This window comes from Vanacampus margaritifer, chromosome 11, assembly GCF_051991255.1.
Source record: "Vanacampus margaritifer isolate UIUO_Vmar chromosome 11, RoL_Vmar_1.0, whole genome shotgun sequence".
Taxonomy (NCBI): Eukaryota; Metazoa; Chordata; class Actinopteri; order Syngnathiformes; family Syngnathidae; genus Vanacampus; species Vanacampus margaritifer.
The window spans coordinates 820,083-835,326 of NC_135442.1; the positions used below are offsets into that span (position 1 = coordinate 820,083).

Genomic DNA, 15,244 nt, shown 5'->3' on the forward strand with positions numbered 1-15,244 from the left:
TGGACTCCAGACAAAAGCAATAGAATCGACGCAATGATTTATCAAACGCATCGTTTAAAACGCCAATTTACTTTGTGTGTTGCTCAGAAGAAATATCATGAAATTAATATTGCAGTGTTTATATGTTTTATGTTTATATATACTGTATTTTTTAAAGCGTTGCTGAGCGTCAAAAATACCGATGTGACTCTGTAATCGATTAGTGTAGTCTGAAGTGATTCCCTCACGGCAACACCGGACGAAACAAGTTTACGACCGCTTTTCAGAGGTAAGACCGCAAACTAGCCTCGATTTTGAGGACATTCATTAAAACTTTGGTAGTTAAGTTGCGCCACAGCACAGACAATCATATGGACAACGTGCGTATGACATAATGAGCTCTATAGAGTCAGAAACGTCGACACGTGGTTACAAGCGTGTCGTTGTGGCGCGATTTGTTGTACAGTGGTAGCCGGGCAGACGGAGTTAGGAACGCAGAGGGGCGCTTGTTTGGTGAACGAATTGTCCCCGCCCGCTCGGGAGTCGTCGTAGTTCTAAACGGTTAGTATCCGGCTAAATGTAGCTTAGTGTATCGCACTAAACTTGAACGATGCAAATGCATTTTATCCAATTAATTGTTTACAAGAGTAACGTTTTAAAACTCTTCTATGAATTGTAATTATGTGGCAACCGCAGCCACACATTTGCTGGGGTAATTTTTCAGTTCACCGTACGTTCAAAATGTTTCAAAAATCGATTCATAATGATGGCTTATTGTCGTGTAGACTTAAGTACTGTGGTAGATTCTACAACAGATTAACTTTTTTGGGGCACAGAAAATGGTAGACGAGCACAGAAATGTCAACATTAGCATTTGATCACAAACGGCAACATTTAGCCACACAAATGTAATAATTGGCCACAAAATGGCCTTTTTATGCTATATATTATTATTATATTTTAAACAAATTGCGTTTTGTCAGTAACGACTATCTTTGTGGCCAACTGGGTAATTTTTGTGGTCAGTAATATTTGTCATCAACAATTAAGTTACTGTAGACAAATGTTGCCTCTTTGCTAGCAAATACATTTTGATTATAAAATTTCTGTCATCACAAAGATGATTATTTTTGGGCCTGGTACTGAAAATGCTGCATTTGTTTACAGCAAGTTGCTGCTAAATATTTGTCCACAAAAAGTTACATACTTACATTTGGTCACAAATAATGTATTTAGTAGTTTCTAACAGAAGTACAATATTAAGTAATTAAAACCCAACATTTGCTCACACTGTATTTGTCCATAAAAATGCAATGCTTTGTGTGGTTTGTCTCCACAGGGTTCAGCGCCACCTAGAGGCTGCGCAACATGGGCTTGACCAAGCAGTACCTGCGCTACGTGGCGGGCGCCGTGTTCGGCGTGATCGGCAGCCAGAAAGCGAACATCTGCTATGTCACGCTACGCGGCGGCGAGCGTGGCCGCTATGTGGCTGTGGCGGCGTGCGAGCACGTCTTCATCTGGGACACCCGCAAAGCGGAGAAGGTGAGAAGAAAGAATGAAAAAGTTTTTTTTTTTTTTTCGTTTTTAATACCTCCAGCTCAGATTTGTAACTCCTTTGCTGGTCCAGGTGTTGATCCTGGCGGGTCAGAAACATGAGGTGACCTTCCTGCGGCCGTCGCCGGACGGCGTCCACGTGGCCGTGGGCTACGAGGACGGCGCCGTGCGGCTCTTCAGTCTGCTCAACGGAGAGAGCAACGTCTGCTTCAACGGACACAAGTCGGCGGTCACGGCCTTGTGCTACGACGCGCTGGGGGCCAGACTCGTCACCGGCTCCAAGGTCCGTCCGGGGGCAAATGAACATCATCACATGCTTTATTATTCGGGGATTGTTCTCACACTCCCATTTCTTTTGTTTGTTTTTTTCTTTTCTTTTTCATAGCAATTCTAAGGAGCATCAATTATGTAAAGATATTTGCTAGTCGTAGTCGTGGTCCAACTCGGACCCACTTTGCTTGAAAAAACATTTAACTATGAGTTGCATACAATACAAAATAGTGGTAAAATATTTAGCGGTGGGTGAGTGCTGATACCTGGCCTCATTTCAAGGTATCGGTATTCACGATACTGGTATCGGCTGCCTCTAAGGGCCGATTTATGATCAGGAACTAGAATGCAAATTTAAGGAAAAAGACTATATTGGAACATATAGGTCCGTCATTGTTTTTTTTTTTTTTTGGGGGGGGGGGGGGATCTTACCTATGCAAAGTCCTCGTGGTGTCGGTATCGGCGTCTACTCAAGAGTTCAGTACTTGTACAAATAAAAAGTCTATTAAGTACAATTGTATATTAATAAATACAAAAAATACTAATATGATTAGAAGTAATCATGCAAATAAAAGCATTAACATAATACTTTAAAAAGATCATAAAAATATGTATAAAATGCACAAAACATTGATAATTACAATACATTTATTTTTATAAGAGATTCGAATCGTTCCTGCTACCGTTTTTTTTTCTCCTTCCCTTTTCACTTGATTGTCAATGAAAAGCAATTTTGCAGCACATGATAGGATTTCTGTGTATGTCCAATCACAATTCACTTTATGGAAGCCTTTTTTCCGCAACGTATCTTGGATGAATAAATGCACACCAAAACTAAAATAAATCAAGCTGAATGTATCCACAAAGTGGAGCAGAATTAGCGGACAAGCTAGCGAAGAGGTGACTTTTGTGGACTAAAAGATGTCCTTTTTTTTTCCCCGCTGGCAGGACACGGACGTGATCGTGTGGGACGTGATCAACGAGTGCGGCCTCTACCGACTGCGGGGACACAAAGACGAGGTCACGCAAGCGCTCTTGCTGAAAGACAAGAACCTCCTGGTGACCAGGTAGCTCGACCGGAATGGGATTGGCTCGATGTCGAGGCAGACACGCCCCCACGTAGAAGCGCGTTGTTTTGCAAGCGCGGCATCGGGGCTTTCTTGAGCGGGGGGTGTGTAGACTTTTTCAATGCGGCGCCTTCAAGTGTGTGTTGTCGGCAGCTCCAAGGACTCTTTTGTCAAGTGGTGGGACTTGGACACGCAACATTGCTTCCGGACTTTGGTGGGCCACCGCAGCGAGGTGAGCGTCCTCGTTCGTCCTTTCGCTTTCCTACGAAACAAAACGTCACTTTTTTTCCTGCCTGCACTTTCACTCCAAGTGGAAAAAGCAAAGTAGAAAATGACTCGCCCTTGTCGGCTCCTTCAACATCGTGGAAAAAACGTGTCTTTTTATGAGCGCTGTCAAAATGAAAGCGAATGAAATTCATCAGCAAAAATATGGCTGCTTAATCACACGATTGATTTTGAGCGCAGACGATCCTTTAGCGTGACGGCGGATGCCGACGTTAAACTTAACGACGCGCATTCGAGTCAAGCATTTCAATACGTGTTCACGGATGACACCAAGATTATTTGTTCATGTCAAAATATCAGGATTCTAAACCATGCAAGTCATTAAGTGGTACAAAAAAGAGCAGGATGTCCGAAGAATGAACGCACGACGAGCGCTCATCTGCTCTTTGGCGGGCAAACATTTTTCATAAAAAAGCCTTTTGAATTTAGCGACGAATCGTGATTGCTGTCGGCCAAATTCTCAAATGTGATTCATCTGATTTCAAAAATGGAATTGTTTGACAGCTCTCATTTTTATTTTCAGTAATCATCATCAAAACGGACATTTTCATGGGGGATTATAAATAAATAAATAACTACAAATCATTTTGTAATCATTATATTTGTCTTTAAAATGAAAATAACACTCATTTTAAAGCACACAACATTCTATTGTAATTTGAAGTCAAAATATGATTTTGATCCTTTAAACCAAAACTGAATTCAAGGCTGGAAATTTCATAATTACAAACATGCATTCTATAATTGTTGATTATTTTTTTTAAATCCCAGTCATGATTCTTATTGATCAAATACATCAAAAATACATCAAATAATGTAACATTACATTACAAATCAGGCCTGAAGTCAAATTCATTCAACAGAAATATGTTTATTAGGTATGAATGATGATTTCAATGGATTAGTAACTGAAATAAATCTTTGTACAGAAAAAACGTTGAATCAAAATGAAGCCATTGTGTCAAATCCCGTTTGTGTTCCACCAGCTGTCCAAGTTTTCGGAACTTTTCCTTTTGATTCCTTGCAATTGAAATGTTTGTCCCGCGTAATTCAATTTCCCAAATGAAACCGATGGAGGAAAAACGCTTCCTAATGAACATCAAAATACAAAGCGGCGACCTTCTCGTGCGTGCGTGATCAGGTGTGGGCCATGACCTTCCTGAACGAGGAGCGGCGGCTGCTGACGGGCTCGGCCGACAGCGAGCTGCGAGCGTGGGACCTCAGCTACCTGCAAGAGGTAAGGGGGGGGGGGGGGGGTCCACTCGCCCCGTGGACGCCGCGTGGTGACGGCGTGCCTGTCTTGACGTCCAGGAGCCGGCGGAGGGCGAGCCCAAAGTCAAGAAGGGCAAAAGTCTGCTGGAGGACGACGACGCTGACGAGAACGACGGTGGGGACGACGGGAACGACGCCGACGGGAGCCCGGAAGACGTAAGGAGAATCTTTTTGCGCGGGTTCGGCACGCAGGACTGACTTTGAATGTTTGTTGGCGTCTTTCAGCGCATTTTGACTCTGAAGAAAGCCGGCTCCGTCCTGCGCCAGGCCAGAGACCGAGTCGTGTCTTTGAGCGCCGACAGCAAGGCCGGAGTCGTCGCCTGCCACGTGAGTGCGAAGCTCGCTCGCCACCGCGCACGCAATCGCGTATTGGCACCTTACAAAGGAGGAGTTTGACAAGTCTGTGACAAAACATGATCATTCGCCAGCAAAAATCTGCTTACATTTCATCGAGAAAGTTTCCCACTCGTGTTGCACGCGATACCCGGACCGGTCCCGGTACCGGTACCGTACCTCCATTTGTTTGCCCTCAAAAACGGCTCGGTATCAACCCCTAAATGAGTTTTCGCACCTGTCGAGCGAAACGCGCAAGTCAGCGGCTTGTGTGCGAGAAGGCTGAAGAAGATGCGTCACGCACGCACCGACGCGCTCGCTGGCCGTGCGCTCCGCCTCCGCAAGCGGGACGTAAGGAACCTTTTCCTCACGTGGTCGCGGCAAGCCAACCCACGCCGCCTTTTGGGACAAGAGCAAATGTTCAATCACAATCACTCGCGGCGCCGCCGGCCCTGCGGTGGACTCAAGATGGCGGCAAAGTCAAAACGTTGCTATGGTGACAACGCCATTTCCCACACGAATGCAACACTTCGCCCTAAAATCACAATTTGACCACAGAAATGCTCAGCAGTTGAGCGCAAACACAGTTTTTGTCCGAACAAAAAAAAAGAAAGATATTGAACCCCCCAAAAAACACTTTGTGTCCACTCGGAATGCATTTGTGAGAATTTGTTGCGGCGAAAGGCAAAATGTGAAAATGTGAATTTTGTGGGCGGCTGTTCAGGGCAACGACGGCGTTCTGGAGCTGTTCAGGGTTCTGTCCGAGAACGAAGTCCGCAAGAAGATGGCCAAGAAGATCAAGAAAGCCAAAAAGAAGTCAGTCAAATGCACAACATTAGACAAATCGGACTTTGCTCATTTCAAGTCCAATTTCTCATTTGTGTTGATCGTTGAATCTATTTTTTAAAAATGATTATTTTCAATGTACATTTACAGCGAGACACCAAACTCAAATGTTTCATTTGACTCAATTTAATTTATTAGATTGAGTATGGTTTTGATTATTCTTTAATTGCTGTAAGGGAGAAAAACATTTTGAAAAAAGCACAGAGAAAAAAATTAATTAAAAAAAAATCGTTTGCCCCAACATTGAAAAATGGTTTACATGAAGTAAAAACTTTCAGGTTCAACTGCAAAAAAAAATTTGCATTCAATAATGAATCCAACTTAATTCAGACCATTTGAAGTCATTAGTTTGCGTCACCTTAAGAAATGAATTAACATGAAGTGGAACCGTTCAGTTTGTCACAAAATGAAATATTGACAAACTAAATTATTAGTTGTGACGGATGACTTCCATTAAAAAAAAAAAAAAAGTTGTGTATTTTTTCTCTCATCCAATTGTATTTCTTACCCCAAAAATGTTGTTCTCAAATATATATATATTAAAACATCACTGAATTTGTATTTTTACTAATTTTGACGTGAGTATTTCAAATACGTGCGTGTGCGCGCGTTGCCGCTTCAGAGCGGCGGAGGACGAGACGGCGGAGGAAGCGCACGTGGAGAGGACGCTGAAGGACGAGATCGTCCGCCTGAGCAACATCAAGGCGTCCTCCAAGATCAGGTGACGTCTCAAACGCTGCCTTTCGGATCACGCGCGTCCACAGAGGGGGCGAATCCGGGTCCGGAAAGCCACGGTTCGGCTTTAGCCCCTCGCGCTAGCTAGTGCGTAAATGAGCAGCTCGCTAGCTAGCTCCTGCGGCTAAAGTCGAACCGTGGCTTTCCGGACCCGGACTTGCCATCTCCAGACTGGACGCCGATCGGACTGAAACGTCTCGTTGGTCTCAGGTGGGCCGACCTTCTGCTGTGCGGCGGCGGCGAGCTGAAGGTGGCGCTGCTGCTGCAGAACAACACGGTGGAGACGTACAGCCTGAAGACCACGAGAGACAAGACGGCGGTGGCCAGCAAGACGGCGCGTCTCACGCTCGCCGGCCATCGCAGCGACGTGCGCACGCTGGCCTTCAGCTCCGACAACCTGGCCGTGCTGTCGGCGTCCGGCGACACCGTCAAAATCTGGAACAGGTCACAATTATTCACATCTTATATCGCAACCAATTCAAAAAAAAAATCGATTCATATTTCGTACGAATGGATCTGAAATGTCCCAAAATGGATTTGATTTCAATTATTTGATACGGTCTTGCCCTTGTTTGTGTGTGCCTTCGTTGGGAGCGCTGTTCATGTTGTACCCGATTTGGCCACTTAGGGGCAGTGTGGTTCTGATACACTTATTGTGTTGTAGCCACATTAGAGAGCAGAAGTAAAAAGTCATGATCAAGTTATGCCAATAAAAGTTGTTGTTTTTTTTGCAGCGTAGGAAGTGCACAAAAAAGTGCCGCGAGTAGCACGCTAATTAGCGTTAGCGGGTCACACTGGACTACATCACCACGATTCTTTGCACATCTATAAGTTGAAGCACAAATTGTTGTCAATCAAATCATTTTGAATGAGAAATTGTTCCGAATAAATTTTCGATTGTGAATCGAAACGCTGACCCAAAAATTGGAATGGTGAGACGGCCAAAGATTCTCACCCTTAATGCAAACTTTATCTTTTGCAGGAACAACACAACACTCATTCTACAAAATGAAAAGAATGACGCGTAAATGAGAAAACTTTTGCTTTTTGCGCCTCAGGTCGACGCTGCAGGTGGTGCGCACAATGGCGTGCGAGTACGCCCTGTGCTCCCTCTTCGTGCCGGGGGACCGGCAGATCATCCTGGGGACCAAGGTGGCCCCCCCCGCCACGCCGTGAGGCTCCGCCCCCTCGCAACTTGCATCTTAGCCAATCACGCCTTTGCTTCTGCTTGTGTTTGTCCGGCGTCAGAGCGGGAATCTGCAGATCTTCGAGTTGGCGTCGGGAAGCCTTCTGGAGACGCTGGACGGCCACCGGGGGGCGCTGTGGTCGCTGTGCCTGGCGCCAGACCAGGTACGCCCAAAATCGGCACGACGCCGCTTCGTCTCGGAACTTCACTTCTTTCTACTCTTTTTTTTTCTCCTTTCTTTCCAGCTTTTACTTGTTAAAATTATTTTCCTTTCTTTTGTCTTACCTTCCCCATTTTTTTTGCATTTCAGATTTTTTTTTTCTTGTTCCCATTTTCCTTTTTTCTACTTTGTCACTTTTACTCTCAGTTTTGTGAATATTGTTGACGCTAAATGAAAATTCTCCCATAATGTACGTCGGAAGTGTGTTTCTTACACGACGCCTGACCTGGTCGTGACATTTTGTTGTTTGCGTTAAAAGACGAGGCTGTGTGTGTGTGACGACAAGATGCAATGTGTGTGCGTGTGTGTGTGCGTGTGTGTGCGTGCGTGTGCGTAGCGGGGCATCGTGACCGGCGGCGCGGACAAGACGGTGAAGTTGTGGGACTTCGAGTTGGTGAAGGACGAGGCCAGTGGACACAAGTAAGTTTCAAATGTTGACGTTTGTACCGATAAGACAAATGTGAGTGCGCCACCTGGTGCCCGGCATGCATATTACACAAATATGAATTTTTCCATTTTCGTCCTCTTGGCCCTCCTCTCCTGTTTGCTTCTTCCCCCCCCTCCTTTTTTGTCTTTCTTCTCTTCAGGCGTCTGACGTTGAAGCACACGCGCACGTTGCAGCTGGAGGAAGACGTCCTGTGCGTGAAGTTGTCTCCCGACCAGCGCCTGCTGGCCGTCTCCCTGCTGGACTGCACCGTCAAAGTCTTCTTCGCGGACACGCTCAAGGTAAAGCTCGGCGCTTTGGACGAGGACGAGGAGCGCTCCCGCTGGTCTCACGACTGGTCTCACGACTGGTCTCACGACTGGTCTCACGACTGGTCTCACGACTGGTCTCACGACTGGTCTCACGACTGGTCTCTTTGTCTGCGTGCAGTTCTTCCTGTCGCTGTACGGACACAAGCTGCCCGTCCTTTGTCTGGACATCACACACGTGAGTCCCATGAAAACTTTATTCTTCAGTTCCAAGAAAGACATTCTAGAAATGCTTTCTGTCCTCAATTTCTTAGCGGGGACACAAAGTTGAATAAACGGAGTCATTTCATCGGGTGCAGAATGAAGTCAAATGTTTTCACTTCACATTCTTAATTGACATCATTTCGACGCGCGTCGGATTTGGAGTGATTTTTTTTCAAGGCCCACCGAATATTCTGTTCTGTTGCTATCAAAACATGGAAGCTACCAAAAGGAAGATGAGAGTTTCTTCTTTCCTATTTCCGTTTTGCAGCAATTGCCATTTGAATATTTCATCACGGCCCTGGTGGATCTCTTGCTCTGCTGCCACCTGCTGGCCGTTTGTGCAATAACGAGCATTTCTTCAAGCGTTTTTTGCTGCATCAAAGTCTTCTGTACGCTCTAGCATGAAACATTTCTACACGTTTTTGGGAGCAAATGAGTTACTTTGAAGTTATCTCAACAAGTCTAAGGAGGATTGGAAACTATGTTCCATTGAATTTAGTATTTTCATTTCATTTGTTTTGAATTCTACTCAAATTACGTCATGTCAACATTTTGTTGCAGATGTGAATACTTGATGCTGAATGTTACTTTCCAAAATACTAAAAGAATGTTGTTGGTGCCCCCCCCCCTTTTTTTTCTCTCCTCCTCCAGGACAGCACGCTGATAGCCACGGGTTCGGCGGATCGCAACGTGAAGATCTGGGGTCTGGACTTTGGCGACTGCCACCGCTCCATGTTTGCGCACGACGACAGGTCGGTCGCACGTTGAGACCGCCCACTTTCCCGCCGTCTCCCGAATGTCTCCCGAATGTCTCGCCAATGTCTGACCCGACTCGTGGCGGCGGCAGCGTCATGTTCCTGCAGTTCGTCCCCAAGACGCATTTGTTCTTCACGGCGGGAAAGGACAAGAAGATCAAGCAGTGGGACGCCGACAAGTTTGAACTCATCCAGACTTTGGAGGTCAGTTTCTCAAACGGTATTGCCCCCCCCCCCTCCCAAAATAAGGCTGAGCTTGAAATACTTCCTGTTTTCATTCTTCTTCTTTCAAATGTACTGTCAAACATAATTGTGTGCCGGCATCTAGTGGTTGATGGTGGAATCACACACGTCATAAATGGGAGGCGGCACCAAATGAATTCCAAACGAGAGACATTTTGTGTGTGAAATAACAGACGATGGGGGGCTTCAAACTCATTTGCATATGATTCACAATCATTAGTGTTCTGCTTTTTTTTCTTCTTTTTCGTTTGCTTTTTTTCCTTCTTTTGTTTTCATAACACGTGAAAGCGGTCACGCTTTGTCAAGCTTCCGATGAATGTCTTTGTACGTTGTCTCAATGTCTGCCCCCCCCCAGGGCCACCATCGCGAGGTGTGGTGCTTGAGCATCAGCCCCAACGGCGACCACCTGGCGTCGGCGTCACATGACAAGTCTCTGCGTTTGTGGGAGAGGACGCGGGAGCCCATCGTCCTCGAGGAGGAACGCCAGACGGTGAGGAAGAAGCCTCATCTTCGTCGTCTCCGTCGTCTCCGTCGTCTCCGTCGTCTTCGTCATCGTCGTCATCGCCGTCGTCATCGTTGACGCTTGTCGTCATTCAGCTCCATTTCCTGCTGCTTTGACAGGACCGAGAGGCGGAGTTTGAGGAGAGTCTGGCCAAAGGTGACGACGCTCCGGTGGTAAGTGGCCATCTTGGTCCGCTAGCATCCGTTAGCATGTGCCGGCTTTGATGTGGATTAGCTCCTGACAAATTGTCATTATTATTTCGTTATACTTTTGGAATTTTCATTTGAGTTAGTTTTGAGTTGTTGCTTTTTGAATTTTTCCTTTTCAGTGCGGTTTTGTTCGTTTTTTTTGACTTTGAGTTGTTTTTTGTTGAGTTTTTGAAACGTGTGAAAGTTGAAGCGCTGTTGCTGTCGCGCTTCGTCCTCCGGATGTTTCCCGCGCGGCAAAACGCCCGGCGGAGAGACGTTAGCATAGTTGCTAGCATGTTGCATTTGCTCCGTTTGAGTCGCTGACTAAAGGGGGCGTGTCATGAAAGCTTTTGACGGCTCCGCCGCGGCATTTCTTCTACTCGTGCTCGTATTTTTGCACGCTAGCTGTTAGCATTCCATCCATCTTTTGGGCTGTAGCCGTTCGCCGACGTTCCGTTTCCTTGCGCAGGTGCCCGGCGAGACTCCCGGCGAAGCCGCACCAGCCGGCAAGAAAACGGTGGAGACGGTCAAAGCGGTGAGTTGACTTTGCGTAACATTGTGATGAGCGCCGTTCATAAGAATGCGGCGAATGCAAAAAGACGATGAGGCAAATGTGTCATGGCCGCCCGGCAGGCCGAACGCATCATGGAGGCTCTGGAGCTCCTGCGCGGGGAGAACAGGAAGCTGGAAGAACACAAGTACGCCTGCCAGCGAGCCGGGAAGGAGGTGAGACGCCGGTCTTGCCGCCGGTCTTGTCTTGCCGACAGGGTCAAGTGGACGTTATGGCGTGTGTTTGTCCTTTGACTTTCAGCTGCCGCTCCCCGAACCAAATCGCATCCTGGTGGCCTTTGGAAACATTTCGGTGAGTCGTTTGCTTTTTCTCTTCTAGCAGTTGACGGAAACGGAACTGGTTGATCTTTTCCGGCCACTTTTAAGTCAAACCTCGTTCTCGTGTTAGTTTAGTCGTGCTGTCATTATCCAATATTATTACAATCCGTTAATCTGTCGAGGATTCAATCCACTCATCGGGTTCATTTGAATGTCACATTTAAGTGTATTTTGACTGCTCTGATTTGAAGTCATTTTCATTTCCATCAAAACATTTCCTTTTTATTTATACTTTTGCTTCTTTTTGATCCTTTTATTTAATTTCTTCTTTTTTCATTGATCTTTTTTTTATTTTGCTTATTTCTTTGTATTTTGGGCTCTTTTTATTCATTTTCCTATTTTCTTTCTCCTTTTTGAATTTTTTTTCGAAGTAATGCCAAGTAAAAAAAACTTTTTTTTTACTTTACCTGCAGCCTCATCCTTTTCTTACTCTTTTTTTTGTCCAATGTATTTTTTTTTTAGCTTTTTTTTCTCCCCCTCATTCCAGCTTTCTTTCCTCTCCTTTTTTTCCAATTAAGTTTTGAATGTAATGTCGCGCATCACCTTTTTCCTGTAATTGCCAACCGTATTTGTATGTATTTTTCATCTGGGTTGAATTTCACATTTGAGCGGCGAGCGCGCTGGCCTTTCTCAAAATGCTGTGCTTATTTATTTGTGTGTGTTGCACTTGCAGCCAAGCCGCTACGTTCTTGATGTGGTGAAGAAAGTCCGATCCAGGTGAGAAGCGGCTCTCAAAATTGCGTAGCACCGGCGTGAGCGTGAGCCACGTTAGTCGAGTCAATCAAATGCGTCCAATTGAATTGTGGTTTTCAACGCATGCTTGAAAACCAACCAACCAACCGACGCGTTCTTAGTCGCACTTTTGGTGTCCTTTGGTTTCGTGACGTGTGTTTTGCGTCCTTTCGCCAGCGAGCTGGAGGTGTCTCTGCTGGTGTTGCCGTTCCCGTACGTTCCCGAGCTGCTGGAGCTTTTCAACGGCTTCATCCGGCAGGGCCTGGAGGTGGAGCTGGTGTGCCGCTGCCTCGTTTTCCTGCTCAAGTCAGTGGAAGCGCTCGCCGCCGCCGCCGCCGCCGCCGTTTGCGTCTTTCAAGTGCGCCGACGCGCACGCTAACCAAACAAATGGACAACACGTACAAGATGCTGTCAACGCAATCATGAGCACATCACAAAGCGGGATTGGACGCTTTGTTTTTTTCATAAGAAAACAGACATGATTTTAAGATTTTTTTTCTTCTTTATGCTGTATTGTTTGGCATGACCTCCTCAGATAAAAATGCTTTAAAAAAAAAAAACAGCTCCACCCCCACCAACAAAAGTGACGACTTTGCCCCCCCCATTGTTTTTTTTTTTGGTCAGAATTCATTTTGGTCGTATCTGCGGCAGCCAGAAGCTCGTCCCCGTCATCGACGACCTGCGCGCCAACACGCTCTCCAAAGTGCGAGACATCCACGTAAGTCCGCCACTTTAACTTTGACCTCTGCATCATCATCATCATCATCATCATCGTCGTCACGGTCCTGCTGTTTTTCTCCTCCCTCCATCCAGGACCTGATGGGCTTCAACAGCGCCGCCCTGCAGTTTCTCCAGCGGCAGTTGGAGAGCAAAGAGGAAGTGATGTTCTTCGCCGACGCCACGGGACGACTGGCCGACAAGAAGAAGCGGCGGAGGAAGCGCGAGAAGGTCGTCCTCACCGTCGCCTGATGCGAAGCGCAAAGGACACTCCTGCAATTTTCCTCTCGTTTTCTACAATGTCAATAAAAGATGTCAACATTTCTTGTTGTTGTTTTAAATGAAAACGAGTCTTATCTTTTGAAACGATGTCATCTCGCGTGAAACTCGCTGGTGTGTCGACGTACAAGTGTCGTCTGGTGGATTTCTTGCTTCATACTTGCAAGCGCAAAATGTAAATGCATTTCAATAGCCATCGTCTGACACTATTTGCTGTCCATTCACGACGGCGCTGATCCTCTTGTATATTTCCTTGGTTTGATGGAATCCCGGCTCACCTGTTTTGTGGAGATGAAAGCCGTGAAAGTGACACTTTTACAAGCTTGTAACTTCAACTCCTTTTACCAGCAAAACTTGCAAGGAAGAAATGTTGCTTTTGTTTTTATTCCTTCCTTCCACGTCACAAGCTTTCAAGCAATCCTTTCAAACAGCCCCAAAATGTGATGAAGTGTTTATCGAGCAGTTCAACCCCGCCAGCAGCTTCTTTACAAGGACCACATTTGGGTTGGACGCTTTCGTTCAAGTCTCACCGAACGGAATGAAAACATCCTGACGCAAGTCGCCGCATGACCACTAGATGTCAGTCTTGGCTTTCACTTGACTTGTCCACTTGGTTCGGCATCGGGCGAAAGTGGAAATACTCTTGGAACTAGTAGCATTTTCCCCCGACTGCTCGTGTCACTTTTTGTTTTTTTTGCCTACTAGTGCAAAATCATGTTTCCTATTGAGTGAATTGAGTCGGGCCGAATACAAATTCAGAGGCGGAAGTGTGGATGCGCTAAATTGTTGGCTACGTTCATATCCAATTTGCTTCAAAGTTTCATCATGAAAATGATTTGCCGATATAATGACGAAGCAACTTTCCCGACACGTTCCGTGGAAATATAAAGGATGGCTTCGCTTTGGGCTGGATTCCATTTGTACTTTCTGTCCCTCCAAAGTGCGTTTTGCTTTCTGGCGGCGCTCGTGCAGCTTCTCGGTTGGTTTTGATTGACGGCGGCTTCTGTTTCCTAACATCAAGTTGATGAGGGTGTCGTGGCGTCCGCGTGACCGCCCGCCTTCCTTCCTTCCTTCTTCCTTCCTTCCTTCTGCTGGATGCTGAACCAGGCTCTCAATGGACTTGGACCTCCTCCATCTTCAACTTCTGTATGTCTTCATTCAATCATTGATTAGGGCTCCAGCTATTTTCAATGATAATAATCGATTATTCTGTTGCGTTTTCTATAAATTATTAAAAAAAAAAGACACTGGCAGTGCAGAAAATGCAACATGAATTGATGATACGATTCAGTTACTGCTTTGGTTCATGCATAGCATGTCAGAAAACAGTCCCCAAAAAGTTCCTCAAGAAAAGCCCGTTTGCAAATGTTTTATTTTGAAAAATCAACAACAACAATAACTGCTTTCATGGAAGACGACAGAAATCAGAGGTTGAAGTCTTAGGATTTGGACTATTTCAAGTTGAATAAGGTCTAAAAACAATGATAAAGATTTATTAATAAATAAATAGTCGCACAAATAAATAGCCAGCTCTGTTTCCTTACAATCTTTATGTATATTAAATGACTTTGTTAAATAAAATAAATGTAGCCTACATTATGAATGAAATGAAGAATTTCACTTTTAATTGCACATGTATTTATTTAGTGACCAACTGGACGGCATGTCGAGCCCCCCCCCCAAAAAACGAGCACATCTGGCAGTTGACGCGGCTGTGAGCGCTTTGACATATGAGGTGGCGGCGGCCAATTCCATCATGGCCGCCGGCGTCTTGAGTGATGAGGTGACGGCCTGCAGAAGGCGTCCGCTGGACCGACTCCACACTCGTCCTTTCCTTTCTGCGCGCTGGTCGTCCGTCGTCCGTCCTCACAGACGCCATTCGAAGCGTTTCACTGCTCGGCCGGCGGGAGACGTTACGTTACGTTTGGGTCGGAGAGAAAAATGCCAGCGGCAAAGAATTGCCAAGAGAGGAATGGACAGCATCAAACACGATGGCTTCACGCCGTAAGCAAAGCACGCACACACACAAAGCGACGTTTTCAAAGCAAGCAGTCTTAAAACAGTTGTTGGGTCAAAAGTGACCCAATTAGGGATGAAAAATGGAGCGGTCCACTTTTGGGGTCAATTTGAGCCAACTTTCTGGCTTGTATTCAAAATGAGGCAATGTTTGGACCCAAGTAAAAGATGCGAGCGATATTTATTGTTGGATTTGTTTGACGCTGAAAGAGTCTCGTAA

General features: G+C 45.8%; 1 protein-coding gene and 1 long non-coding RNA gene across 6 annotated transcripts in view; one reads left to right on the plus strand and one right to left on the minus strand.

The window, feature by feature from the left end:
• Positions 1–147: 147 nt before the first annotated feature.
• wdr3 (WD repeat domain 3) lies at positions 148–13,053 on the plus strand. 4 transcript variants are annotated; one of them, XM_077579520.1, is made up of 28 exons: positions 306–359; positions 446–540; positions 1,319–1,521; positions 1,607–1,816; positions 2,752–2,870; positions 3,024–3,102; positions 4,297–4,392; positions 4,467–4,583; positions 4,653–4,754; positions 5,485–5,576; positions 6,229–6,327; positions 6,552–6,785; positions 7,400–7,493; positions 7,590–7,691; positions 8,085–8,167; positions 8,335–8,473; positions 8,622–8,678; positions 9,356–9,456; positions 9,552–9,663; positions 10,058–10,192; positions 10,324–10,377; positions 10,862–10,927; positions 11,026–11,118; positions 11,204–11,254; positions 11,954–11,997; positions 12,190–12,318; positions 12,637–12,730; positions 12,826–13,053. In XM_077579520.1, exons 3-28 carry the CDS (start codon positions 1,348–1,350, stop codon positions 12,979–12,981), a joined length of 2,832 nt encoding a protein of 943 aa, XP_077435646.1. In that variant the 5' UTR covers positions 306–359; positions 446–540; positions 1,319–1,347; the 3' UTR covers positions 12,982–13,053. The 4 variants fall into 4 exon arrangements, with proteins under 4 accessions (XP_077435644.1, XP_077435647.1, XP_077435646.1 ...); XM_077579518.1 differs by lacking the exons at positions 306–359; positions 446–540 and adding an exon at positions 148–268; XM_077579521.1 differs by lacking the exon at positions 446–540 and having other exon boundaries at positions 277–359.
• Positions 13,054–14,363: 1,310 nt separating this feature from the next.
• The window catches only part of LOC144060009 (uncharacterized), a 28,065-nt gene continuing 27,184 nt past the window's right edge, over positions 14,364–15,244 (minus strand). For both annotated transcript variants that reach the window (XR_013295823.1, XR_013295824.1), the window contains one exon: positions 14,364–14,900. This is a non-coding gene — a long non-coding RNA (uncharacterized LOC144060009). The remainder of the gene's footprint in view (positions 14,901–15,244) is intronic.